Genomic DNA, 27,449 nt, shown 5'->3' with positions numbered 1-27,449 from the left:
GATGGGAAAGTGGGGAAAGTTCATCATGACGGAAGTATTAGGTCATGTGGAAGGCATCTCTTTTGGGGGAAAGCTGCTGTAAGTGGTGACAGAAGAATTAGAGACAGGAAAACCAAAAGGGAAAGAGTGCTGGGATAGAGGGATGACATGGGCAGAAACACAGTTGTCTGCTGACCTAAGACAAGTTGGTGGACTCAGTGGTTAGTGGATTTTGTGGTGTTCAGATAGGAACTGTAGCTATAGCCAGTTTATAACCTGATGTTATTTATGGCAAGTGTTAAAGAATGCAGAGTAAGAACAATGTAAATCTTCATAATTAGTGGTTCCATGAAATGATGTGTTGTCCACCATCAGCTGAGCAACCACAGTTGCTGTCATCTTCTTATTTCACATGTGGGCTTTTCAGATTTGATTGTAAAACTGTGGTACTAAGTCTGATCCACAGATACAAAAATGTGAGGATTTTAAGAGTCTTTTTTACATTTATTAAGACTTTATTAATTAAAAAAAGGAGAAAACATTGAGTTGGTCATCCGGATGAAAGGGTGAAGTCAGATAATCTTCCCTTATAAAGCTGATGTGTCAAAAGAGATTTTTACTCCCAAGACAGTTGCATTATAGTGGCCTTGAAATCTGTCCCTTTACCATCTTTTTGGAGACAGTACACATTGGAACACCCTTGGAGACATGCCTGTAGGTGCTGGCCAGTTTGCTTTGCCTCCATTGCTCTGACCCTGTTGGATTACATGCTTGATTCCTGGGTGGGGGGTTCTACATTTTCCTTCTTTGTAGCAGTAGGTGTCCCAGGGGAGCTCTTAGCTTCAAGGTATTCAACGGCTCCATATGTCACCATAGACAACACAAGCACAGACAATAAAATGTACAGTTTGATGTAGACTTGCAATTTGGTGCTATAACCAAAGGCGATGACAAATCCAAATGATTCCCAGAGACGGTAATTTGCAAAGGCAGCCTCCTTGTGTTTCTCAAATAAAATGCCATAGAGTCCTAGAAGGAAGGAGAGACACAGCTTGTGAAGATTAGGTCTGCAACCATGTATTTCCTGCAAGGGGAATAAGTACACCACAATGGGGAAGATAGACCCTCCCTCATAAATGTCAGAGAAAGGAAAATATAAGCTTTGTCTTGAAATATTTTTGTGATCCTGTGAATTGCTGTAAGTGAAATAACAGAGCAACAATGACAAAATAGAGAATATCAGAGAAAAAGGGAAAGAAAATGGGAGGAAGGAAGAAAGGATGGGCTCTATTGAAGTGAGATGGCAGGAAGTTTATTTTTCAAACTACCAGCCACAAAAAGGAAAGTTCTTGCACTGATGAGTGGGTAAGTAAGGAGGAAAAGGAGATGGCCAGCAATGGCCCTTGGCACCACAGAATCTCCATGTATAAGAAGGTTGAGAAGGTGATACCAAGTCCTTACAGACTTTCACAGAACAGGCGATTTTGTCTAGGGACAACACCATCCTTGGGGACCAAGCTGCTCTTTCAGTGTGGGGTAGAAAGGATCAAAGAACTATAGGGACCTCCCTGCTGCCATCCTTCACCACTTTTTGTGGGAACCTGCATGGACCCTGCAGGCACTGCCTACCTGTTCTTCAAACCATTTCTTTCCCCTGCCTAAGAACATGCAGAAACTCTTCACGTAAAATGCATGTCCCTTGTTTTCACCAGAACTTGGCCGCAGGGAGCCTCCAGGTGAGGCTCGCACAGTGTTGCTGATGGTAGTCTGCTATTCATACTTGCCAAGTTAAGAGAAACAAACTGATCCCAAACACTTAAATCAGAAAGTTGAGGAGAGCACTACAGCAGGGCTCAGATTTAATATGCAGAGGATATCTCGGAGATAACCAGGTTTTCCAATTTTCAGCTCCTGGATGGGTTGACAAAAAGAATATCCTTGATACATACAGAACCTCTGGGCAACGACTGGGAAAGTTGCTTGACATAGAGACTTAGTTAAACTGATCATCATCCTAATGCAGTTGTGTTCACTGGGAAGCTCCCACTGAGTTCAGTCAGCTGTACACCCCCACAGCTGGGAGTCAGGGAGGGATTCCCAGCCTCCAGGTCTGACTAGTTGGGCACACAGGGAAGGGGAGCGAGCTTGCTTTCCTCTGGGTTCTGAGCTAGCATCGGTGGTGGTAAAGCAGCGGGAGTTTCCACTGACTCAGCTGTGGTGTGCAGAGAGGGAAGGGGGGGAATAGCGTGAACCTTGACTCCTCTCATCCACTTCTCTATCTAACGCCACATCTGTTTGAAATATGCACATTCAGCCAAAAGGCACAGAGGAATACAAAGTTCTCTAGAAGTGGAGGTAGGCTCAACTAACCCTTTGGTTTTGTTAAGAAGGGGGAGACATCATCTGTATCTAGAAACTTACTGCATCCTGATAGCTGTAAGAGGACATTTACTGCATGTTTCAATTTAGACATGATGGAAAATCTGGATAAGTGCATCACAAGATGTACTTAGTTCATTAAACTGCCTGAGTGTAGTGTAGTGTGAATTATTTGATAATCCTTCATAGTTTTGCCTAATAAATGAACAAGTACAAGTTGTTCATATAACTTTGCTGGTGTGCCCTGTGTTATCTTCTGGAAAGGGATTAATGAGGAGAGTTTAATATAGGAAGATTTCTGATGCCATAACAATTCTATGTGTAAAGATTCTGGCTTTCAGCTGGTACCTGTTTTCCCTTGCTATTTTGAAGCTTTTTTTTCAATCAAAACAATGGGAGAATTGAGTGAGCATCTAGTCCAAGGTTCAGCTATAGGAAGGGCTGACTTGGCAGGAAAGTTCTCGTTTCCAGGATGCATATGTGGTATTAGCTAGCAGTTACATAGAAGCACAATGGTGGTTTTGCCTCGAACCTAAACATTTGTCCTTATCACAAACACTGTCAAGTGCAGTGTGGTGCAAGTTGCCTGGCTGAAGCTTTAGCAGGACCTGCCAGGCTGGGTGAGTGGAGAGGCTGTTAGGTCTGAATTCTTGCAGCTCATTTCCATGGAAATTATCCTCCCTGTTTACCACTGCCCATTTTCCCACTCCTTCCCCTGGTACTAGTAGGCATGGGTTTATAACAGGACTGCTGGAAATTATTTGAATCCAGGTTTACAAACTTTCCAGACTGATTCATATCCTTTCTAAAGAAGCACGTCAGCCTGGAAGGAACTTTATTTTACTGTAGTCTGCCTGATAGGTCTTGTGCTACACAATTGGTATGCCCCAAGTGCAGTTATTGCCGGTGGGGTAAGAATAGCATCTGTGTTCAGGCTAGATAAGAGAGGGCACTACACACTCTGAAATGAAGCAGCTTTCTTTGGAAATAAATGAGAGTGTCCACACGTGTACACAAACATGTTAGGAAACCTTCATCTCATGAAGCCACTCATCTACTGTGAGCCTATATATCCTCTAGGGGGAACTCCAGTATTAACTATCTACAGCAGGCCAAAGTAAGCCATTTCGATTACCATGGAATGCCTTAAGTATGTGGCACAACGCCATTGTATTTGTTCAGTGGTTAATCTACTGAGGCCCAAGCAACAGTCATGGGAGCCTGCCAAAGGAAGGACCACAAACCTTAGTCCCCAGTGCTGTTTTAGAGGTCTTATCTCACCTCATAGCCTTTGGAGCTGGGAATATCTCATGTGATGTATATCTGTATAAAACTGATGAAGGGAAGAAGAGATTTAGTCCTAAATGGGCATGTCAAACTGAAGATCCTGTTCTGGGATGCAGCACTATGGAGTATTGTCACTGCACCTCTCTGATAAGGTTTCACGTCATCACTCGATGTTGCAGTGTGACAATGTGACAAAGCACACTCTATAATTTTATAACTGGGAGCTGTGGAACAGCTGAAGAAGGTACAGACAAAAAAAGATACTGTGCAAGCGTAAGGAATATCTGTTTTTTTCCCAGCTGACACAAACATGAAATTTTCACAAGTATCACAAGAATCTGGGAACGGAGATGACCTGTTACAGTGCTGTAATAGAGGTCAGTCTTGTCACATAGTTGTTGGGCTCACTCGCCATCCAGTAAGCATGAAGCACTGTCCACCATCTATGCCTCATCTGGGGGCTGGGAACTGCAGCCACTTCCCAGCCACCTTCTCTGACACCTAGGTCCTCTGTACTTACCTCTTTTTTCCTAACGAGGGCATCAGGTCTGTCTTTGTCAGGCATGCAGGGACCTTACAGAGGAGATGTCCTTCTCAAAGGACATCTCAAATGTATGTAAATCCCTGAAGAGTTTGGTCTGAAGAGCCAGGCTGTTTTCAGTGGTGTGAAAAGTGGACAAGAGGCGATGGGCACAAACTGAAACACAGGAGGTTCCCTCTGAACATCAGGAAAAACTTTTTCATCGTGAGGGTGACTGAACACTGGCACAGGTTGCCCAGGGAGGGTGTGGAGTCTCCCTCCCTGGAGATATTCAAAAGCTGACTGGACATGGTCCTGGGTAGCTGGCTCTGCCTGGGTGGCCCTGCTTGTGCAAGGGGGTTGGACGAGGTGATGTCCAGAGGTCCCTTCCAACCTCAACCCTTCTGTGATTCTGAAAGAAGCCAAGTGTCTGAGGGCAAGACTTTCTGGAAAAGAAAGAAGCAGGACAAAAGGCAGGTCTTTTATCCCAGTGGGAGACTAAGATACGGCTCTCAAGAGTGTTGGGAAGAAGCCTGATGAGCAGTCAGGAGGACTGTGGCTGAAGAAGTAGGAAGTGAATGAACAGCTTTACTTCAGAGAGAGAAAATCCTCACTGGTGTTCTCCTTCCATGAACCTGAATAACGCGAGCACTGATTTACAATTATACCAAAGGCACAAGGCTGTGGGTTGGGATGAGAGAAGATGAGAGGGTGTCCCTCTCAATGTATGTACTAGCTCTCCCCTAAGGGATATGAGCTGGAGCTGCTGGACAGGCAGAGAAGAATTCCGGCTGGTCACTTCCTTGTGTGGAGAGGCAGGGACTCTACATGTGCTCGAAAGGAGATCGCTGTCAGTGCCGGGCAAAGGACTGTGGTGTTTTCCCTTTGGCTCTCTAGGAGGAACATGACAACTTATCTAGTGGGTGAAATCATCTAAGCTACTGAAGCAACCAGAGGGACCAGAGGGAGGGAGACCAAGACACATAACCTGATGTGGGACCAGATGAGCTAGTTCTGTCACATGCATATCCCTATGGCATCTGCCAAATATGAATTTGAGATACAGGAAAACAATATTCCTGAAATAAGAGGCAAAGTACAGGAGCAGATGGGAGAGCATTTAACTCTCTTACTGACCCAGGCTATGGCATTGATTTAAAAAGAGTGTGGCTGACAGTCATGAGCAGACTTTACTACAAGTTATCACAGACTATAGCTCTTTCTTGCCCTCTCCAGCATTTTTTAGTCTGTCTTTAATCTCTATAAGAGAACTTTGTCTAGTTTTGGTTAAGGGATAAGTTTAAATTATTCCTTATGGATTTGTATCAACTCATTATCTGAACTGTCAGTACATAATAATTGCACTGTATCACAAATCAGAAGAACATAGATTATAAGAACAACCGTAATGCATTAGGTAAGAAGTCCAATGGTATACTTCCAGTAACACACTCCTAGGATAAGAGTGTAAGAAATGAGGCAAGTATACGGTGATGTTTCTGCCTCAATGCCCTCCTGACTCTGACAATCAAAGACATGGGGACTTTCTGAGTTGGAGATTTCCTCTGGACCACCAGGCTTTAATAGCCCCCAAGAACATTTTCCCCTGCAGTGGTGTAATTTCAGCTTAAAAATGTTTACATTTTTGGTAATGAATTCCATACTTTGATTATGCATTGTGTGAAAAGAGCATTTATTTTGATTTCTGTAAAGTCTGCTGCCCGATAACTTTATTTGGTGCCACTAGTTCTGTTATTAAGAGAAACAGTGAATTTCCAATCACCTTCTCCATACTACTAATGACCTTACTGACCGCTTTCTTTACTTATCACTTGTCCAGGCTAAAGTGTTCCAGTTTGTTAGTCTTTCTTCAATGGGAAGTCTCCCATGACTCTGCTCCTTTTTATTGCCTTATGCCTTATCACATTAGATTATGATTTTTGAAATGGAGCAAATCAGAACTGCATGGATTTACTTGGTTACATAGTGCTGCTCTCTGTGGTTTTCTCCTTCAATTTTTTTCTAATAACTCCTAACAGCTAATTTGCTGCTTCTTTTGCTGCTGAGCTTCGAGTTGATTTTTTTATCCAGAGTGCTCTCCTTTATTGCAAAAGACAGACTAAATGTATCATTCTTCTTAGTTTTCTAATTTTCTTTGAAATACTTATACTCCTCCAGAATATTTATTCTGAATATCTGTTATCATCTTCTGCAGTGTTCTTCTCTCTTCATCTTGGAAAAATTTGTTTAATGAGTGTTTTACTTTCTTATTCCCAACTTATTCTTATTTCTTCTACTTTCCAATGAGCTAATGTATTTCTTTTGCATGCTGTCTTAAACCCATTATGATTTTTATGCACGTGTTGCTTTATAAATACAAACATGCAGGTTTTTATATCTCAAGAGAATACATTTCATTGTCACCAGGACTTACCATTAGTTTGTGTCTGCCAAATGGCATCAGATAGGCCCCAAAGAGCAGGGAATATGAAAAACACAGCAAGCTGCTTAGGATGAGGTTTCCACAGCAGTAGTGCTATTATGCAGGTGGTATTTGTAACCGTGGCTGTTGATTTAGAAAAAAAGAAGAGAAATATAAATACAATTACAAAACAGGACAGATAGCAGTAGATAACACTTTCAAATTCTTCCCCCAACTACAGCACAAGGCAATCTTAAAATCTTTCTGGTTCATTGAGATTTGTGCTGACTGAGTTGATAACACATGAAATACAAGACAATGCAGTCCTTTGACAGTCTTCAATTAATAATTCTGAGCAGTGTCCTGAGCTGAGAGATCCTCGGCGCTGATACGGCTGTTAGCCCAAAGGACAAGAACTGCCACTGAGTAGGAGAAGGAGCTGCTGAAAGACTTGCAGTCACCATGTGAGGCACCCTTCTGCTCTCATTACCTCGTCCTGAAACGGAGGTTTTCTTTCAGGGCCAGAGGAGACAGTTAAGGATATCTAGAGCATCTGGTGACTTTTTTTTCTTTCTTTTTAAAAGCGGTTTGTAAATGAGCCACTGATTCCTCCCCCCACAGGTGCACCTTCACAGGCTGAGTACAAAGACTATTAAACAGAAAGGAGAGGTTCAGAGGTCTTGCAATACTAACACTATAGGTTTTTCATTATTATGATGATATTTATTTTTTTTAATCTAAAATGAGTTTCATAGCATGAGATATAGACCTAGGACAGAAGAATCTCTGAGTTAGTGACTGCAGCATAAAGGACTCTAAATTTCTTCTTCCTTGCCCAGGTTTAAAATTTCCTGTGGAGGAAATGCCTAGAATGTCTAGATGCACATTGACTCAGTCAGTGACATTTCTAACAATACAGGTTACTATGTAGTGGAAGTAAGGTACTAGTACGCTTCAGTATGCTTAGTGGATACAGGGATACAAATGAAATATTTCTTGGTATTTTTCTGCCTCCATTACCCTGTAACTCATTGGAACATTGTTCTCTGGAGAGAGGGATGCTCTTAAATATACAAACCTCTTTTCATGGCAACCTGACAATTACCGTCCCATACACAAGCCCTCAAGTTACTCTAGCCTGACACACTGGCATATGACTTTCTTTTCTTTTTCTTCCTACAGAACAAGTAGTGAAAAGGACACCAGGCTAACCTTTAAAAATCTTCCTGAAATTCCCAGACCGGTTGCTGAAATTTCCAAGTTTACCATCCCCTGAGACGCAAATCAACAGCGTATCTCACAAGGTTCTCAGTTGCTTTTGCTCCATAAAGGTTTCACCCCGGTGGAGAAATCCCTCTTAGGTATAGTGTAGGCCTCAACATCTGTATCGTAAAATCATTTATCACTAGTTGCATTAAAGCTATAAAGCATCAGAGCTGTAGGGCACTTTCTGAGTAGATAGTGCCCTCAATAGCAGGGTGAACTACACCACCAGCAAAGTGATGTAAGGCAATGACCTGAATACAGGGGTTAACTGTGCTGCCTTTCTTCTCATGAATGAAGTTTGGGTTCAGGTTGACTTTGGTTTTAACTGATAGCTGACAGTGAGCTCTCCCTTTGTAGTGCATGTAAAGGAGGGAACACCGGATTTCATGTATTACATGAGGTAATCAGTCCTTCAAGTGACTTTTACGTACCTAATGCAAATAGAAGTTTTCTACCCGTGAACTGAGAGATCTTTCCAAAGAGCAGAGAGCAGAGGGAATTTACAGCCGAAAAGCAGATCATCACATAACCAACGTAATGTATCCCCAGGGCACAGGTCACGTATGTCTGGAAGAGAAGAGGCAGTGGTGTCACATTTTCTTCAGTGAAAACATTCAGCTAAGGTTCAAGGGTCTTAGCCTGAGTATTTGGTAAATAGCCAGCATGGACAAGATCAAAGGAGCACAGCTATAGAGTTTGCTGACAAGTCCCTGGTGTATTGACATAGCTGGCCTTCAGCAGCAATATTCCCAACCCAGTTCCCAGCCAGACTGATGCCATGCAAACAGAGCAGTAACAAGCAGAAGAAATCAGACCACTGCTCGCTATGCAAATAAAACTCCTGGAAGTGGCACTAGGAATTTTCGGCCCTTCCCTTCACAGCCCAAGAGATGAAAATTGACAGTCAGCACTATGGTCATTACAGAGCAGCTCCCAGGAAATGAAGAGGACCTCACCTATCAAAGCATAAGACCAAAGGAGGTGGCCATGGAGTACCCCTTTCAATCCATTCAAACACAGCAGCAAGTGCGCTCTTCCATCTGCTTATATGCAAGGTTAAAAAAAAAGCTTAAGTCTCAGATAAGCAGCTCAGGAAGATTGCCCCCTTTCTTTGGAGGCTTTCTCACTGAGTGTCTGGAGAACACACCTGCTTGTGTGTCTACGTTTGTAGAGAAAGTGGAGGAGCAGAGGTGGTTTTGATCATTTCAGTCCATCAGGGTTTGGACCTGTTGCACTCGTGACTGGTGAGGGCTTTCAGCCAGCCATGTTGAGGATTTGCTCTCTTACCGTAAAGGTTGTCAAAATAAAATACGTGATATGTGTGCTGACTTGCACTTATACAAACTCTAGGGAAACCAGAAGGAAGGAAGATAAAAAAGCTTCGCAGACTTCTGGCTTTTCTCCCAGTTTGTTATTTACAACAAGCTGAAGATTTTGAACCTGTAGCTCTCTGCTGTGGCCTCCACTGGTGAGTTAAGCTCTCTACAGCGTTCTTTTTGAGGCTGTTCCAAGGGACATATTTACTGCTGGCCTCTCCTGTTTGAAGATGTCACTCAGAGTTCATTCAAGTAGAAGTAAGCAGTAATGTAGCAAACCACCAATCGCCATTGAAAACATCTTCATTTAACAAGTAAATATAGATCAGATGCAATAGTAAGACACAAAGGCACAAAAACCAGTCAGACAGAAATAGATTTACATTGTCCTCCACACCTTTGTGTAGTCACCAGAAAGAAATCCCTGTTCAAACCCACTGTACATTGTCAGAGGGATTAGAAGACACTGTCTTTTATCTTTAAGATGCTGGAAAGTTGCTAGGAACGTAGACCAAAAGGATGGTGTCTCTAGTATTTCTTTCTCAGTCTCTGCTTGGTCAGATTTGATCTCGTCCAGAAATATAGCAATCAGCAACGCAGCTAGCACACCACTAGCTGCAAAAACAAAACAAAAAGTTCATGAAAAACTGAGGAATGCTGGAAGAATGATGGGAAGTCGCTTGCTGCTGTTATTGTTCTGACTTAGTGCTTAGCTCTGTGGGATGTTTTGGCCGATGCCTTTGATTCCGCTTCAGTGTAAAGGCCATTTCTGTGTAAACAAGAAGGCCTGATCTACATTCGCATCTTCTGCATACAGCTGTGCACCTCGCAGATCCCCTCAGCTTAACTGTGACTGGCCTGTCTTGTGACAGCCGCCGGGCCAGCTGCACGGCCACAGAGGGTGATTGCTCACCCTTCCAGGGCAAGCCAGGGGTCGCAGGGATGGGGAGCTGGCCAGAAACAGCTCCCTCGGGAGCTATCAAAAGGCTTTAAATCAACACGAGAGAGGAATATTCACTTCCACTGCCAAGGTTTTCATGGCTAGGGGGGATCTTCCTTCAAACACATGGAAAGAAAAATAAAGGGCTAGAAGTAGAACTGCTGTCTTGGATCCCAGTATATGTTGCTTTTTGCTTGGGGTTTTTTTCGGTCAGCTCAGGGCCATGCTGTGAGTATGGAATATGTGCTATTTTAAAGATGATAGTGAGCAACTCTGAGTGACTTGAAAAAGACGGAAGTTACAGCTTTGAACCTATAATTTCCTAGCAGAAGCAGCACATGAAAGAATACATGGGGTAGTTAATCAGAAAATGATCATGTATGTATCAGTCTAGGTTTGTTACTTGTAGAGTAAATCAATACGGTTTTATTCGCGTTATCAGGAAGATAACTGTGTCTCATAATATACATGAGGCAGCCACAGGTACACAACTGCTTCGTTACCGATGCAAGGCATGATTATGTTTCCTCTCTTACTTATGCTGACTAGAATTCCATCCATGGAAACAAGTGGAGTTCAGCGTAAGAGGAGAACCAAGCACCTCTTCCCATCCACACTGCCCTTTTAATGTACTCCCATGTTACTGTGTATGGGCATGCTTTTTTCTGTGAACTTTTAACGTCCAAATGCATTAGCAGATTTACAGTAAATTGCCTCAATTTTTTATTGCTTATTATTTCTCATCCATGTCTCCTAGAATGAAATTGTATTCTCCAGTGTCCTGGTTCTCCACTGTGGCTGAGCTCTAAACCCTTCATGATGTAAGTCATTGTTGGTTCTGCCAGGGTGTTTATTAGTGCTTATGGGCTGATTGCAGGACTTGGGCGAGACCAGGACATCCACGTTTACAGGACAAATATTCTAACAAATATGCCAAATGAATCAAGAGCAATTATAGGAGATAAGTAACTGCATGGCTTTATAGTGGCTGGTATGAACATAAATAAAAACATCCACAGTCCTTGAGAAAACTAAACAACAAAAGACTTATCCATTATTATCTGCACTCAAGCTGGGCAAAATATGTATTCAGCAACCAAATAGAGGAGACATTTTAAAAATGCCTGTGAATGAAATATTTGGCTATTTGGTTTCCCTCAAGGTAGGAAAAGACATATCTTTTATTAAGAGCTTAAAAGAAAAATGAAACCCTACTGACGCGGGGTCAGTAGAGAGCAGGGTTGCATTCATTTTGCATGAGCAAAGCCTAAGGGAGTGCTGTATACATTAGTCATCAAATTTAAATATAAACTTGTGAGCCACACCTGCCTTTAGCAGAAAAGCATCAGCTCCAGCACACTCTGGAAGGGAAGTGGGGGGATATTCTTTGCATTTTCTCACCAATTAGGAATGGAGCTTGGGGAAGGACAGAAGGTTTGCTGCGATGCCCTTGCAGGGTGAGGGCTGGCTCTGACCAGATCACACGCTCTCTGTTTGAGCGTATGACAAATTCTGTGCATCTGTCTCAGCATAGAGAGTACATCTATGTGCAGAGACTGCAAAGATATTTTAACAGAGCTAAGGTGACGTATTGCTTTGCCAGATACTTCCCCTTTATCCAGAGAGTAACTTGTTTTGAGCCGGATACTTTTTGAACTTTCCTCACTGAACGAATCTTTGCACATCTATTTTTGTCTTTCCAATTTTTGATGGCATCAGCCTTCCCTGTCTTTGATTCCTTTCTAGCCTTATGCAAGGAAGGTCTATAGCAGCTGTAGTTACTAAATGGGAGACATGCCAATTCGCCTAGTGCTTCTCCTTATCTTTGCATTTCATGCTAAGGTATTATAATTCAAGCATCACAGCTGAGAATTGACTGAAGCTGTAAAATCTCAGCAGGGATCCAAAAAACTCCCCCCAAATGACTGCATGTTCTTGGAGCCGTGGTTCAGGTCCACCTCTAATTACAGTGCAGTTCTTGTGCTAAAACTGTTTTACACATGGTAGGACATCAGCCAGTTCTGATAGGCAGCCCCAGATGACTAGAAGTTGGTGAGTTGAAGTACCACTAGCTGGGCTGCTCTTAGCATCTTGGGCCTCTGCATGCATATATAAATCTGCCCAATGCCATCAGTAACCAGTTCGATATTGCTGATCCTGAAGATAGTGAATTTAAAACTGTCTCATGCATAACTGGATAAGCTGCTCTAATCCTCTAATTGCAATGTGGGCATACTTTTGGTTCTAGTCTGTAGAGCAACACTGACTTTGGGTGAAACAGTGGGGTCACCAGACTGGGCTTCAGCTTTATTACAGGTGAAAAGTGTAAAGAATGTCTTGCTCCTTTAGCCAAAATGATACAGCACTGGCACAAAGCATTTGAAACTATTTAGGAAGGAGTTGTTTACAGCTTTCACATATCTTATTTCCTTCTAGCAAATTGGATTGAAGGAATAAGTTGGAAACTTAATCTGCAGTCATGCTAGGTTTCACAAGTATAGAATCATAGAATCGTAGAATCGTTTAGGTTGGAAAAGACTTTTAAGATCAATGAGTCCAACTGTCAACCAGTTGCCCACTAAACCATGCCCTGAAGTAGTAAGTTCCCCATCAGTGATACTCATTAAAGATTGTGTGGATTACTTACCAGTGTAGATCCCTAGCAGAGTGTAGATTAAGGAGTTGGAGGGTTCTGCTGGCCCAGTGGTGTTACTGGTATCAGTCATGCAGTCATATGCGCCACAGCATGCCAGGTTTTCTTCTGAGATTTCCACTAATTCAGTAAGAACCAAAAGAAAGGCAGGTCAGGGAAAAGATCAGATGAGTGAACACTAAGTGTAAGCATATAAGAAGGGAACCCAGCACTTGGTGATTGGTCCTGGTTTCAAATCCTTCCTGATTAGAGATGTTTAACTTCAGAATCCCAGTTTAACACACAAAAATTTGGTTTAACAGAAACAGTTGCTCAAGAGACAACACTGAATTCATGGTTTTGTGGAGACATGGACTAAAGCCGGAGGCTGAAATCTGAATCCAAGCTTAATTTACAGTATTTAAAGTTCCAGTGTGTATCTGTACCTCTTAATCATAATACCCCACCAGACAGCTCCCTCAGTTTACGCCACCACTGAACTGATGGACCTCAGTTCTTACAGCCAGAGCATGTTATCCCTCTCCATATAATTTCTGTGTATGTTATAGGAATGGAAACCACCTCAAGACATCTTTTTGTTTTATAAATTTGTATTACGATTACCCACTAATGCGGTCTTCCAAGAAAACAGCTTTTCCTGGCTTTGATACTTTATTACTGGCTTTATTACTCTTTGAGAACAGACTTGAAACTAGAACAGTTTGGCAGGGTTTGAAGTAAGACCTTCGCTTTGTTCAATCTCATCAGTGTTGTGTTGGGCATGTGTCAAAGCCACACACATGCATGACACACATGCACCTTGTGTGTCACCACAACACCGTGCCCACTTCCTCCAGCACCCTTTCTGTAAAGAAAAAATATTAACCCAAAGCGTGAGCCTGAATAAGTTGTATAGTGGGGAGGGATGATCAAAAAACAGTACAAATATTTCAATGCTTTCACTGCAGAATTTGTCACTGGTCCAAGCATAATAAAGGGCAATACAGTGTAACTTGGCTGATTTCTTAAACAGAACTTGATCTGTAATTTTTCAATTAGGGTTATTGTGTAACTACTTTTAGTGTGTTTTTCCCCATTGCTTCTAATCAAAGCTGCTGCAATGAGAATCAGCTGTTTAACTAGCTTCATAAACAACTTTAGGTTCAACATCAGATAAAACTTAAAAACATAAAGAAAATCATTACCTTATTATAGCCAGTGGCTACAGCTACACAGTTTTGAATAAACACACGCTCAGCAAAATTACCATATGCAAAAGGTGAGTCACGCTAGTAAAGTGTGGAAATGTGTAAAACAAGTTTTTTATCTGTCCATGCATCATCATCTGAAGATGAAGATGCACATGCAATTAGTGATATGGAAGCTGCAAGGCAAGGTTTGCTCTGTTCCTCTGGAAATAAAGCTGCAATATTGATGAGTGAGAAAGGATGATTCTTGTAATTTACATTGATTACTGCCTTCTGTTGTAGTATTACCTCATGGTGTAGCTTGCCTTGCTGTGTCTGGATGCAATGATGCAGGCAGTATGTCAAGTGTACGTATGTGTCTGAATTTTATGCATTTTGATTCTGCAGATACATACCATATCTTTCCAACTGCTCAGTGAAATTACACATTTTAAGTATATGAAAAATATGGGTGGATAACTTTCCTGCACTGTCAGAGGAGAGGAAAAGAAGGGAGTGAGTGGACATCCTTACCCCCTTGCCCCCCAAGAAGCTCCCTCTAGATTAAAGCTGAGTCTCACTGAGAAGGCACAGTTGGGAAGCTTATGGTATGGCTGCTCATGACTCCTGTGAAGATATTCAAGGCCTTTGGCTTTGAGAGCTGTTCACAGCACACCTCCCAGGAACACAGCATTTTCTGAAATCTAATGTAATTGATAAAAAAATAAGTAAAAGGGTTTCTTTAGAATTTAGAGGAATATCATCAGATGTAAAACTAGGGGGGGATTTACAAGACAAAAAAAATTAAAAAAAAAGGAGTATTTTAATCCTCTTATTAACATGATGTGTGCTGTGAGGCAGAGGAGAGTAACATGGTCACAGTCTGCTGCAGACCCCACAGCTGTACCACAGCCCCTACCCTGCAAGTGAAATCAGAACAGGCAGTCCCTCCCTAGACATCGTGTGGCTCAGTGATCAGGTCAGCAGGGCTCTGTTGCACTTGATACAGTCCTTCAGCATTCCGCTTTGATGGTGTTTCATCTATAGTTGCTTGGGTTTAAAGGAAGCATGATCCTCCGTAAGTATCACACCTTGTGACAACTACTTTGCCATAAACCCAGGAATTCAAAGAGTAAAACCTGATGCCAGCTCCCTGTCAGTTTTAACCTAATACCTATTCGAATACCCTCCAGAGGACATACTGCTTAACTGAGCCAGGGAAGAGAGGTAACTTCTTGCTATTCATAGTAGCAACGTGTATGGAAAGCTCTTTCCATGTCCATCCCGTTCCGACTTTGACAGGATAGGGAATGCAGGGGAGACTGCAATGATGATGCACTGTGGCACTTTGAATCTCTAAGGTGGCGTCCAAGTATTAATTTCTCTTCACAACTTTAAAGCTTACATCAGTTGCAAACGTGGAAAATGAGGGCAGTGCTTTTGAGTGATTTCTTCAAGCTACATCAGCATCTGCTCTCTGAGCCTGAAATACAGCAGAGGAGCCCTGGCATGCAGACTCCTGCCAACAGCTACTTCAATTTCTTCTTGACAATTCTGTAAAGGACTCGTTTTCAGCAAGCATCAGCGTCAGCTTGACTAACCTTGAATGTTTAACAGCAAATTAATCCAATGCTACAAGCTTTGTGAAAAGGCTGCTTCAGTGTTTCGCCTTTTGTTTTAATTCACTTTAAATGGAAGTCAGACGTGAAAGACTGTCACTGCCAGCAGCCTATCTATGCTTTATAACACAGGGGTGGAACTCAAAAGGAATTCAATTGACATCTATTTTTGAGCTAGTTGTCTGGAGTCTCTTTATAGCTGATGAAGAGTTGATAGAAAATAGGCACTTCAGAGAGCAATTTAGCCCATCTATTTCAGACATCTACCTTCAGATAAGCTCCCTCACATCTGAAGTGCCTGTTTCCACCGACTATGAAGGCAACTGAGTGTCACCAGCTTAGCTCCAGAAATCTACCTTTTAACTATCTAGAACTAGGTGGTGTTTATAGAAAGAAACAAGAAGATTTTAAAATACATTTTACCTTTGGTGGAAGCTTGGCTAAATATCAAGGATGAGATAAGATTTCCCCAGATGCCGGAGGACTGAAATATCAGAAAGAAGACCCCAAAGTATTGGTTGATAATGTCTTTCCCATTTTTTTCTGCTTTCTCAGCATATGAATTGCCAGCAATGGTGAGGTAAGTGCATTTGGCAGACCATAGTGGTGCTCCTCCTAAGCCCAGGATCACAGAGGTAGGGATTAGTGTGTACCTGCCAAAGAACGCTTTATTTAGCATAGTTTTTATCCATTAGCATAATAATCATTTGCCCAGAGATCCAGAGGCAAAAATAGACATCAAAGAAATAGATTTATCCTTTGTGTGATTCAGTGAATCTGTTACACGGAACCAAGAAAGGGACAGTCTCATGAAGTTTAGGATGTGCAAGCACTCCCAGCTGTGCCCAGGGGCTAGGCCTAGGCTGTGCTCATGTGCCTCATCCTCTTGTAACTGAGAATTAAATTGCACCTGCCCTTCCGAAGATGAATCACAACAACTTTCCTCCACACAGTTGCGTCCCCTGTCACTGGAGAGCAGAAGTTGTTCATCCACCTCCAAAAAGGCAAGGCAGGAGCTGGCCTCCTCCTGTGGTCCTCTGTTCCCAGAGCCACTGGCTGGAAGAGAGCCTTCCCTTCAATCTTTTAAAAAATAGTCCTAGAAGTCATTTGGATTTTAAATGAAACTTCTGATTTTTAATTTTTTTTCTGAAGGGAAATCACTGCTATACACATGAGTTAGAGAAGCAGCTTCAGGTGGGCAGATGGATACATTCATTCTGCCTTTCACCTCTCTGCTTCATTTGCTGCTGGATTTATTTATCCCTGTTTCTTGCAGGTAACACCTTTTGCATCCAACTCTCAAATCCGCAACACAGAGGTAGAGTAGGAATTGAGAAGAAAAAGAACTTTGTCCTTACTGATTTTGTTCAAACACAATAGGCAGGGATAAAGCATTTAAATTGTACCAGCTAGCGTAGAAGTTCCCTAAGGAGAACGCAATGTAGCAGCACATAGAACCCGTGATGGTCCACTTGCAGCCCAGCTTCTTGATGAGGATCGGAGGGAGGAACATGGATGATAAGATGAGCGCAGCATAGAGAACGCTTAGGGAAGCAACGCCTAGGCCTTCTTCTGAGTGGAGACTGCTCTGCATGGACAAAAACAGTGGCTGAGACAAACTTTATCACAGGCACATGTTACTATGGCGTATAGAGAGGGGCTTTAGGCAGAAATAGAGAGACAGAGAAGCTGGGGCTGAGTATTACCGTCTCCTTTCCCCAAAGCAGCCTGATTATGGATTTACGGTTTTCCTCACAATGATAGCCCATTTGTGAAAATATGATGCAAAACCAGGTGAGGATTGCTCAGATTCAAAGCTTTGGTAAGTCAGACTTTAGATTATTTAATGTAATTCATTTGAGTTTCTCTTTGAAAGCAAGCTGAATGAAGGATAACCTCTTTTCCTGGCCTTCAGTTTTTGTCTCAGGCAGGAATATCCTCAGATCTGCATTGGAAGGGCTGACTTAGCAACAGTGGAATATTCTTTGCTTTAAACTACAGGTCTGATAATTTTTAAATTCTTCAGAGGCCAAGGTCCAAATATCCTAATATGCTCACAGCAGCCCTTTGTAGTTGGAAGTAACTGATTCACCCACATTTTCACAAGGGAGGCAAAACATTTTACTGATCTAACCAGGTTTTATATTTTTATGCTCAGAACAGTTGTCCTCTCGTCTTGATACTGTGAAAGTTGCAATGAGAACATCGAGATGCTGCTTATCAACATTTTCCTGTTTGTTTTCATTAGAAGCTGATGCAATCCAGTACGATTTTGGAAGGGGGGATGGATGCTTGTGGGGTAGCACTGGAGAGCACTGGAGGAGATCGAGGCTGCTGGTAGCCACACTGGACACTTCCAAGCCCTGTGGTGGCTGCGTGGTCCGGCCGTGCAGGACCATGGTGGCAACCGTGCAGCACCCTTGGAGAGAAGCAATAATCAGGACAGTGAGGTGAGGAGGTTCTCTGTCGAGCAGTGTCAACATGTTTGAGAATCAGAATGGTTGTTTTGTAAACAGGCAAAGAGGCTTCCTGATCACAGAGGTCTTATTTCTGAAACACCACATGCCTGGTTTTGTCAACTACAGCTTCCAAAAATTAGAAGCCAGGCCTCCAAAATCGTATGATTAGCTTAATTGTTACTGGTTGGGTTTTTTTGGGGGAGGAAGGGGGATGTTGAAATAAATGATGAAATTTTTTCAAGCTTCTCCTGCAGTCTACAATACAATAAAATAACCTACTTTTGATTGCGTTTCAGCAAGTCCTCTTTAACCACCAAGACAAAACGGAGAGAGAAAAGGGCTACTTTGTGAATCAGCACTACTCCCTCCCGCAGCGTTAGGGGAGGCTTTATGTTCCGGCACTTAACCTGAGCATGCATGGTTTCAGATGGTGGGGCTGACTCACGGCTTCTTGGGTTTATCTTCCCCTACCTCATTAGTCTGCACAGGTCATAACATCTCCATCCATTTTTTTGGAACTGTTTTTGCAGAACTTCCCTGAACTTGGAATTTGACGGTGTCAGCAAACAGAAACTGCTCAAGGAGAGGAGAAGACAGATGTACAGAGCTAGCAGGGACCTCTTTCTGAAATGAGGTCAACCCCTTGTTATTGCAAACAAGTGCATCATGTTATGTATCAAGCTCCGCCTTTAAAGCATACAGATTCCTACACCAGTGGCAAAATACAACCTGATTGATCAGGGTCATCTTTTAATATCCTGCCTAAAGTTGCTCATGGGTGGCTTATATCCATTTATTTATCATTAGACCAGCAGAGTCTTCTAGTCTGAGAAGTTCCTCCTTGGGTTTATCTACTCTGAAGTATTCACAGACAGCAAGAGTAACCCTCAGTCTTTTATTTTGGCTATGCTAAACAAGTGAGCTCTGATGGTATCCTGAGTGTTCAAGTCATTCTAGAAAAACCATTTCTGCTAGTGTGTTCTAAAATGGTAATGCCAATACAAGCCACAGCTGCCCTTGATTTAAAATTATATTTTTTATTATTATGTTATATCATGATGCCAGGAATTATTGTATTGTTTTATACTTAAATTATTTAATGAATTGGACATACATTTTTATTATTCTACATTGCTGTATAATAATAATAAAATTATAGCAATTTAGAAATAGTCAAAACAAATCCTTTCTAGAAATGGAATTTGTTTTCCATTTTGCAATATCTTCTTTTGAGAAAAATCTCAGAGAAATATAGTTTTCCTTCAAACAACTTTTATGCACCTAAAGAAGTAGTCTGACACAAGTATTCAAACTATTTGAGAAGTATTAGAATAAAATATTTAGTAAATGCTATGGATCTGGGTGGGGAATACTAACCTGCACCAAGTTGATGTCCTAACCCACTTTATAAAAAATACTGCGCATGCCTTCCTCACAGAAACTGTGGAAAGACTGGTGGGTTTCACACTACTAGCTGGCCTGATGTCCTTAGAGGCCAACTGTCCTGCCAACCAATGGGAGATGGTCCACTTACCTGTAGATTCTGGAGTCCTCCATAAGCTGTGAAGAGAAGTAAAAATCCAAAAGAAATGACCAAAACATTCTTAAGATTCCTTTCCATGTTGATTCATACGAAACAAAAGGTCTGAGATGGGCAGAGCTGATCCAGTTATTCCAGGGGATGCTTTGAGTTGGAGAAAACCAGCTTAAGTTTTGTTGGAAAAGGTCACTTCTCACTGTATTTGTAGAGGAAAGAGTTGTTAATTATTTGAGGACTGGCCAGTGAACTTTACTTGTACAGCTACTGAAAACTCCTTGCAGAGTTGTTACTCATTCACCTGTTATGACTGAGGCAATAACGAGTGCTCCCAAAGGACACCTGTCAGGTTTTATTACATAGGTACATAAGTCACTTGCAACACTTGGACTGAATTAAGTATTGCAGTCGTAAATTATATGGCTTTCTCCTATCACTAGCATGGAAGAAAAAAATTGCAAGTGGTGAAATGACTGACTGGCATAAAGATACACTGATCCACAAAGGGCAAAGACTAAAAGATTGTACTGAAATCTATATTAGGCCTGTTGCTTAACTAAGGTTACAAAAGTGTGCTAGGAAATGAGATTGCTTGTGTTACAGCGTCGTCTGTATACACCAGCTCTATAGCCCTGCAGCATAGCAAACCAAGTTTGCTGGCTAGTTGGCAAGCGAGAGAGTCTTCATCTGTAGTGAACCCTGAGGCTTTGGTGTTTCAAATTTACCAAGTCATAGTCATGAAAATAACTTTTCCCTATCTTTCCCATCAACTCAGAAGCCAAGAATTAGCATGGATTGAGCAGATACATGAAAAAGCAACTTCCCCTCCCCTCTTCTGTCGCCTGCAAAAAAACCCCCAGCCTTTGTGTGAAGTATTTTGCCTTGCCAGTGCTGCCCAGCTCGAGGAGCAAAAAGTTTCCCCCTAGCCAGCCAGCCTTGCTATGTTCCCCTGCTTTCCCCTATTTTCAAAGCCTGCCTTTGTGAAGTTGCATCGTCCATTTGCTCGTGACACATTGGCCATCCTGCAAGTCCTGACTGAGCGTTTGAGTATTCCCCTTCTGAGCACACAAAGTCCTCCTGCCCCTAAACCTGGCAGGGCGAACAGACCCTTCCTGCAGCTGTAGCAGAGGAGGGATTTGAATTTGGGAGCAAAGCGGAATCCAAAAAAGTCCATCCTATAATGCAAACAGATTCAAGTGGAGGTGGTCTGTTGGGTGTCCGTAGTGTCCAGTGGGAAGGCACAGCCACGGCTTGGTCTAAATCCCACTAGATGGCACAATTTTGCTTCCCACAGGGACAGTCGAGGGCGAGGGGAGGAAGTTTTAATGCATTAATTCATTTAATATATTAAAGAGGTCACAGCTAGTTTCTACTTTGGAGAAAATTCTAGTACGTGCCTTTTAATTTTCTTCTTTTGTCTTATAATCTTCCAGAATGAAATAATGCAGAAAACATAATCTTTTAATTCTCTATTGTTAATGGTACTTCCATATTGCAATCCTAGATAGTAAAATACTGTCTTTTTATTTTACGGGCTACTATGCTCAGCATACAAACACTTTCAATTAGATCACAATGCTACTCTTGTTTTGCAGTGTTTGTAATCCTCTACAAGGCTTATAAACCAAGCTGGTGGTACTTTTTCCAATCTTTTGGGGTTTATGGACCCTTGCAATTTTCAGTTGAGGAAATTTCAGAAGAAACTTACACCTGGTGATAACATGCTTGTTTCTGGTTTGGACCCCTTAGAAATAGTCTCTAAAATTCTAGAAGGTTGAGATCACAGGTTTAAAACCACTGGAAAAATGAATGAGAAAATCTAAGAATAATGCTTATCCTAAACAAAAGCATAATTATCACCTGCTCCGGCAGAGGCAAGAACCAAGGATAGTGCAAAGCTCACCCAGTTATAAAAGCCTTTATTTTAGTGCTCTTTCTTGCCATTAGCAGTAATAAGAACACAGCTTTAAAAAAAACAAACCAGCATTAACTGGACGCTATTTTTAAAATGCACTGTTGGATAGGTTGTCTGGTCAGCATTTTTGCTCTGGAGGAATTCTTAACTCCTAACTCAGTCACGTCCTCCCAGCAGCACAATGTTGGAGAGCATATGGGGGATGGTGGGTTTTTTTGTGGTGTTTTTTTTCTCTCTTTTCGACTGATCAAAGACATTTTGGCCTGTCCCACATCGCTTGCCCAGAGCTTTGGGTTATCCAACTGCCTGGTCCTCAGCCCCTCCTTAGGAATGTGCAGAGTCTTTATCAAGGAAATCTGATAAGGCTGAGGATCTCTTCCTTTGGTACCAGGCAGCGGGCAGCTCTGGCAGGCCTGCTGTGTATCACCCTTGACACCGCTTTCATTCTCCCTGCCAGTCTAACTAAGATTAAGTGAGCCTCAGGAGCCGTGCACTGCATCTTGGGCTTAGCTTTCGCATAGGAGACTGCAGCCACCAAACTGAAATGTCTCGCAGAGCACAATCACAAAAATGGGAGATAGATGAGGCTCGTTAAATTCATGACTCCATCCCAAGCTGATCACATTTATTTTCCGGTGTTTATTTTCTCAGTGTAAATGAGGGCAGCCTTTGCTTAAAAGATTATAGCACCAGAGGCTAATCTTTGGGGGGGGTTCTGCTTCATAATTATCAATTCCCTGTTTACTCTTTGCTGGTTAAATATATTGTTTCGGCAGTCATTTTAACAACAACACCCACCAAACAAACAAACAAAAAACCAACACCAAGAATACTCACCATAGGGTTTTCTGTCTTAGGAAGCTTTTAATTGATTAGCTCCTCGGTGGTACACAGTATCCCTTGAGTCTACCTGTAGAAAGGATGAGTGGTTTTATATCCCAGCTGGCCAATGGCTTGGCCACCCACCTAAGACAGGCACGTGTTGCAAGAACTGTTCTCAGAGCTGGCCCTAACTGGCACTGGTCTCTGAGGAGATGACACTGAGCAGGAGTTGCAGAGGACAAGTGCTTGCCCATGGATGCCTCCAAACACAGGGATGGGGAGAGGCAAGAGTGGAGACAGAGTCTGCATATTCCCACTTGAAATGAAGCTGATTCCTGCCCTTTTTCCCATGGTGAAGGCATTGCAGATGTACTAGAGAGGAACATCAGGACTGATCCTGTTGGCCTGACCACTAGCAGTACTACAAAGCCCTTAGTATACTGGCTTGTGCTGGAGCTCTTCACTGTGGCAAAGCCAGCAGATCGCATCGTCCTTCTTGGTACGTTACAGAGAACTACCTGGCTCACACTCCCAGCCGGTTGAACCCATGCTGCTGCTATTTAACCCATCCTGTTGGACACATGAGCCCTGAACTGTCTTTCCAGAGGCTACTGTGGGATAGTCAGGACCCTCGTTTGACTAAGCGACCACCACCCTAAATGCTCACCTTCTGGGGCTGTCACACAGAAGACACTCTTCATGGGCTGTAGCAGTCTTAGTGTCCTGAGGAAATAAATTACTTCTCCAGAGAGTGGTGTACCTGTAAAACATATGGCTGATGCATCGGGCAACATTAAATGATCTACATGTGAAAAGTCTTTCACAGTTTGCAGATGGCATAGGAAAGCATGACTGACTCCTAGGAGATGCCTGGGCACGTCTAACTCTACTGCAGCCACTCTTTTTTTCCAAAGTCCTGTTCTCCCAGAAAACTAGCCTGCCCTGACATACCTGCATTGCTCCCACCTGCCAGATCAATGTCTGAGTTCTCCATTTGTATTAGCCCCTTCAGAAGAAAAGGGGCTAATTAAAATTCAGGTCCAGGCTGCCTACGCAGCGGTTCCTTTCTTGCTGTGAAAGCCTGGCCACGTAGTTCTGTTCTTCCCCTCCTCCTTCACCTGTGCTTGTGCCCTGCTGATTTTGGAATTGAAGCAGGAATGGCTAAATGTGACGCACATGCCTTGCAAAGCCCAGCCATTCCTGACAGGGGTCTTAGAAAATACAGGCTGTTACACGTTGAGAGAGGGTCACAACTCAGATGTGAGATTCATAACACTGAGCTAAACAGATCAAGCAGTAAAAGCTGTGTTATCCTGGGAAGGTGGTCGGAAGGGAGTTGCCAGTCAGTGAACTCATTTTGCCCACAAAGTCAGAGGAAAATAATTTTTGTTGTGCCAAACGCTCCATCAGTGTGAGTTGCTTCTGTGTGCCTCTAAAGGTCTAAACATCTCCCCCTCCTCTAGTATTTCAGCTCTTATTTCCAAATTTCCTGTATTTCCCTTCTCTCCTTTCAAATACTGCTCCTTTTCCACCATGCAATGGATCCACAGGTATTGTCCTTTCCTCTGTTCTCCCAAGACCCCTCTACATGCATGGCTGCATAGACATGAGCACGCCACTTCTGTCTGAATCCTACCTGCTGACGTCCTCTGTCTTTCTCTGGAGGCACCAAACTGTCTATCTCAATCTTCCTTTACATCCTTGATGTATGCCGTCCTTTCTTACTGCTTTGCTGTTCCCTAGCCATCACCCTGCCTTCGTCTCTCTGCTTCTCCCTCCTTCCCTCATCTCATGAGTGCCAACAGGCTTTTTGCTTCTTAAGGGAGTCACCTGAAAACTGCTGGTTGTGTTCCCACCTCACAGGTTGTTACACTGCTTTTAGCCTCACTGGCTGTAAGGTCCCTCCTCCCTCAACACTGCCCTTAATATCTCACGAGGCCCTTTTCCAGCTCCAGCTCACGGTAGAAGGGGGACCCAATGGAAAAAAGAGTAGAGAAGGTGCAGGCCGTAGGCTTGAATGAAGTTGTGACTTTTCTATCAGTAGGACCGTGCAGGAGACTTTCCCTGCAGGCCACTTGTCTGCTCTGCTTTATGCAGCTGTCCAAATAACCAATATTGTCTCTACAGTAAAGGCAGGACTCAATTTAGGATAGGCTGATGTGATGCCAATCCAGGCTCACTCATAAATTTTGATGAGCCAGAGAAAGAGTTCCTTTAAATGTTAGAGTTCTTATAGACATTACTTGCCTCCCAAGATTTGCGTCTCTCTTGGCTGGAGCTTTCAATGCATGAAAACATCTATGAGAGTGTTCACAGATACTAGTTCTAGCCTAGGGAGAGATTCAAGCATTTCGAAGGTAAGCCCTTGCCCTGTGTAGCAGCCGACCTCTCTGCAGAGGACAGCTAAGGAGATCAGCCTCTCCAGGCTGACAGCTGCCCGTGAACAAACCCATTTCTCTACAAGAGTTGTCTTGCATTCATTCTCTTATAAAAAAGTGCTTTCATCTGGTTCAGACCCAGCCAATTCACATTTTACCTTCTTAAAAACTGTTGCCTGAGCACTGACATTGTACCTGTGCCTTGTTCTGCATTTTGGATGTTTTGGAATAGCTGGAGTAAGCCCATTTCTAATCCTAAACCAGTGGCTGTGACTCAGTTGGTAAGACTTAACACCCTGCTAAGATAAACACGCCACTGTTGTGATCTGTGCTTTTATAATGAAAGGGTAGGGAGGCGGATCCTGCATATGAACAATAGACTTTTGTATGGCAGTGGGTCTGAAGTCTTAAGAGCCATTTACTGGAAACTGCTCGACTGCATACTAGTTGTTCACATAAGCACACATCAGAAATTCCTTGCACACACCCATGATGTGGGCTGGGAGGCTGGGACTGTCAGCAACCCAGACCATGTTCTTTCACCTTCCCTTTTTGGTTCAGAGGTGGCTGCTCATGTTATTAACATCCATTATCAAGCTAGCACAAACAAATGGTCTATAATGCTCAGCTAGGAAGCCCCTGCGTTTGAAAGGCTATCACAGAGACTTGCAACCAGTTTATCTCCTTGTGGAAACAAAAGGGGAAAAAGAATGAGGCTTGGTCCCAGACAGCAGGGTTGCTTAAAGGCATATAGGTGAAGACATCCCAAAATGTGGAGGTTCTCACTCTCCAGCGCCTTCCACTTTTCATTTGTTCATGGTTTGCACCCGTGGCTGGAGACTGGCATAAAAGGAATATTTACCACCTATTTATTGCCATTAGTGTAAATATCTATTGCAGATAAAAGGAAAAAGTAGCATGAATCTCCTCCTCTGTAAGCCTTGCTGCCCCTCGCTTGTGCTTTCTATCACTGAATATACTATAACCACATATAGGAGCAGGAGCTACCAAGCTGCAGAAGTGCAAGCAGGGGCTCTTGAGAGTGAAACATAAAAAAAGGGCTGTTCTGTACAGGCTGGGGTACAGTACGGCATGAGAGGAAGGGGTTGTTATAGGCAAAAAAGAAGATCTGTTAAATTAATCAGAACAGGCGTTTTTGTTGTTGTTTTCTTTCCTGCAGTAAATTTTGCCAATAAAACTTCTTCCCTATCCCAGTAGATATCTCCAAGTGCCTGGGGCAGGTAATTACCTCTTTTACTGGACTTTTTCTATGACACAAAATATGGGGAAGCTCTATAACCTTCCCCTAGGGTGACAGAGTCTCTCCCAGGCCTGAGCAACAGACTTGTACCCTTGCCCCAGTATCGGTAAATCATGCAGCCACCCAGGACACTGTTTCTCTACCAGCCATCCCTGACCCTTTTTCTCCTGTCCGCAGCCCTGCCTTCTCCCACACAAGACCCTCCAATCTCAAGCCCATTAGATGCATCTCCTTGTGTTCAATCAAATCAAATTACCTTTTCAAGTGGCTTCCTGTACTTTGAAATTATGGAGCTGTGATAGACCTCCCTGGAAACAGGTACCGGAGTCCAGCTGGGAATGTCTTGACAGTTGCTGCTCCGAACAAGCTTCACATTTCCCGTTTGTTTTAGGGAGATTAGCAAGCCCTCTGTGTATTTCTAATCTTGCACCAATCTTTATGGAAATGCTGATGAGGGTTGCAAAACTCATCAGTATGCTGATGAGGGTTGCAAAACTCCTATCCCACCCTTGTTTGGAAAATCCCCTTCACTTTGTCCGTCCTTATGTGAGCCTTGAGCCAAGAAGCAAACAGCGTTTAGGAAGACTGTGTTGTCCCACAAGCGGGATTTGTTGGTATGGCATGGGAAGACTTCAGGCCACACAGAAAAAGTGTCTACCAAACACTGTCTACCATAAGACACTCACACCGATTACATTTTGGTAATTCAGAAAAATCTATTTGCCAGCATACCCCTGGGTTTCGGCCTCATCTCACTTCTCTGAAAGGAGGCTTTCTTTGAATTTTTTTATTATTCTTGCAACACTGCTGACATTGTGATACAATTATATCAGCTATTTTTTTTTCATTTTCCATCCTACAGCATATCTTTTAATGCTTGCAACCAAAGCATCTGCTCCCATATGGGATTCATTATGGGTTTTCTTCAATATTTCTCTTACCATTGGGGTGGTGATCAAAACCTGCCCATCTTTAGTTACCCACCAACCTTCCTCTGATTTGGTACATTCCAAATGTTTGGCAAGCCGATCCTCCTCTTCAATTGAACTTCTCTTGCTTGGGATCAATGCCCCAGTCAATGATCCCCTTTCTGCAACTCTTTTAGCCATTTCATCTGCCTTTCGATTTCCTTTGATTATCTCAGTTTTTCCTTTCTGGTGAGCTTTGCAATGTACAGTTGCAACTTCTTTTGGTCCTAGAAGAGCTTGCAGCAGTTTTGAAATCTCTGGTCCATATTTGATAGGGGTTCCTTGAGAGGATAGCAATCCATGCTCTTTCCAAATGGCTCCATGTGCGTGGACCACTCCAAATGCATATTTGGAGTTTGTGTATATGTTTACCTTTTTACCTCTGGATAGCCCCAAAGCTCAAGTTAGAACTATGATCTCTGCTTTCTGAGCAGAGGTATTAGGTGGCAATGCTCATGCTTCAACCTCCTCTTGTAGGGTTACCATGGCATACCCAGCTTTCCATTCTCCGTTCACCATGAAGCTACTTCCATCTGCAAGCAGTCACGTTCCAGTTCCCCTT

General features: G+C 42.8%; 1 protein-coding gene across 1 annotated transcript; it reads right to left on the bottom strand.

Moving 5' to 3' along the window:
- Positions 1-742: 742 nt before the first annotated feature.
- On the bottom strand, positions 743-19,627 carry UNC93A (unc-93 homolog A (C. elegans)). The gene is made up of 8 exons (XM_010562964.1): positions 19,541-19,627; positions 16,954-17,135; positions 15,971-16,200; positions 12,757-12,882; positions 9,567-9,784; positions 8,285-8,420; positions 6,600-6,731; positions 743-1,008 (listed from the first exon to the last, which is right to left on the bottom strand). Exons 1-8 carry the CDS (start codon positions 19,625-19,627, stop codon positions 743-745), a joined length of 1,377 nt encoding a protein of 458 aa, XP_010561266.1.
- Between the last annotated feature and the right edge of the window lie 7,822 nt (positions 19,628-27,449).

The sequence above is a fragment of the Haliaeetus leucocephalus genome, unplaced genomic scaffold (genome assembly GCF_000737465.1).
Source record: "Haliaeetus leucocephalus isolate CR32 unplaced genomic scaffold, Haliaeetus_leucocephalus-4.0 Scaffold162, whole genome shotgun sequence".
NCBI lineage: Eukaryota > Metazoa > Chordata > Aves > Accipitriformes > Accipitridae > Haliaeetus > Haliaeetus leucocephalus.
This window is presented reverse-complemented; position numbering and strand designations above follow the sequence as displayed.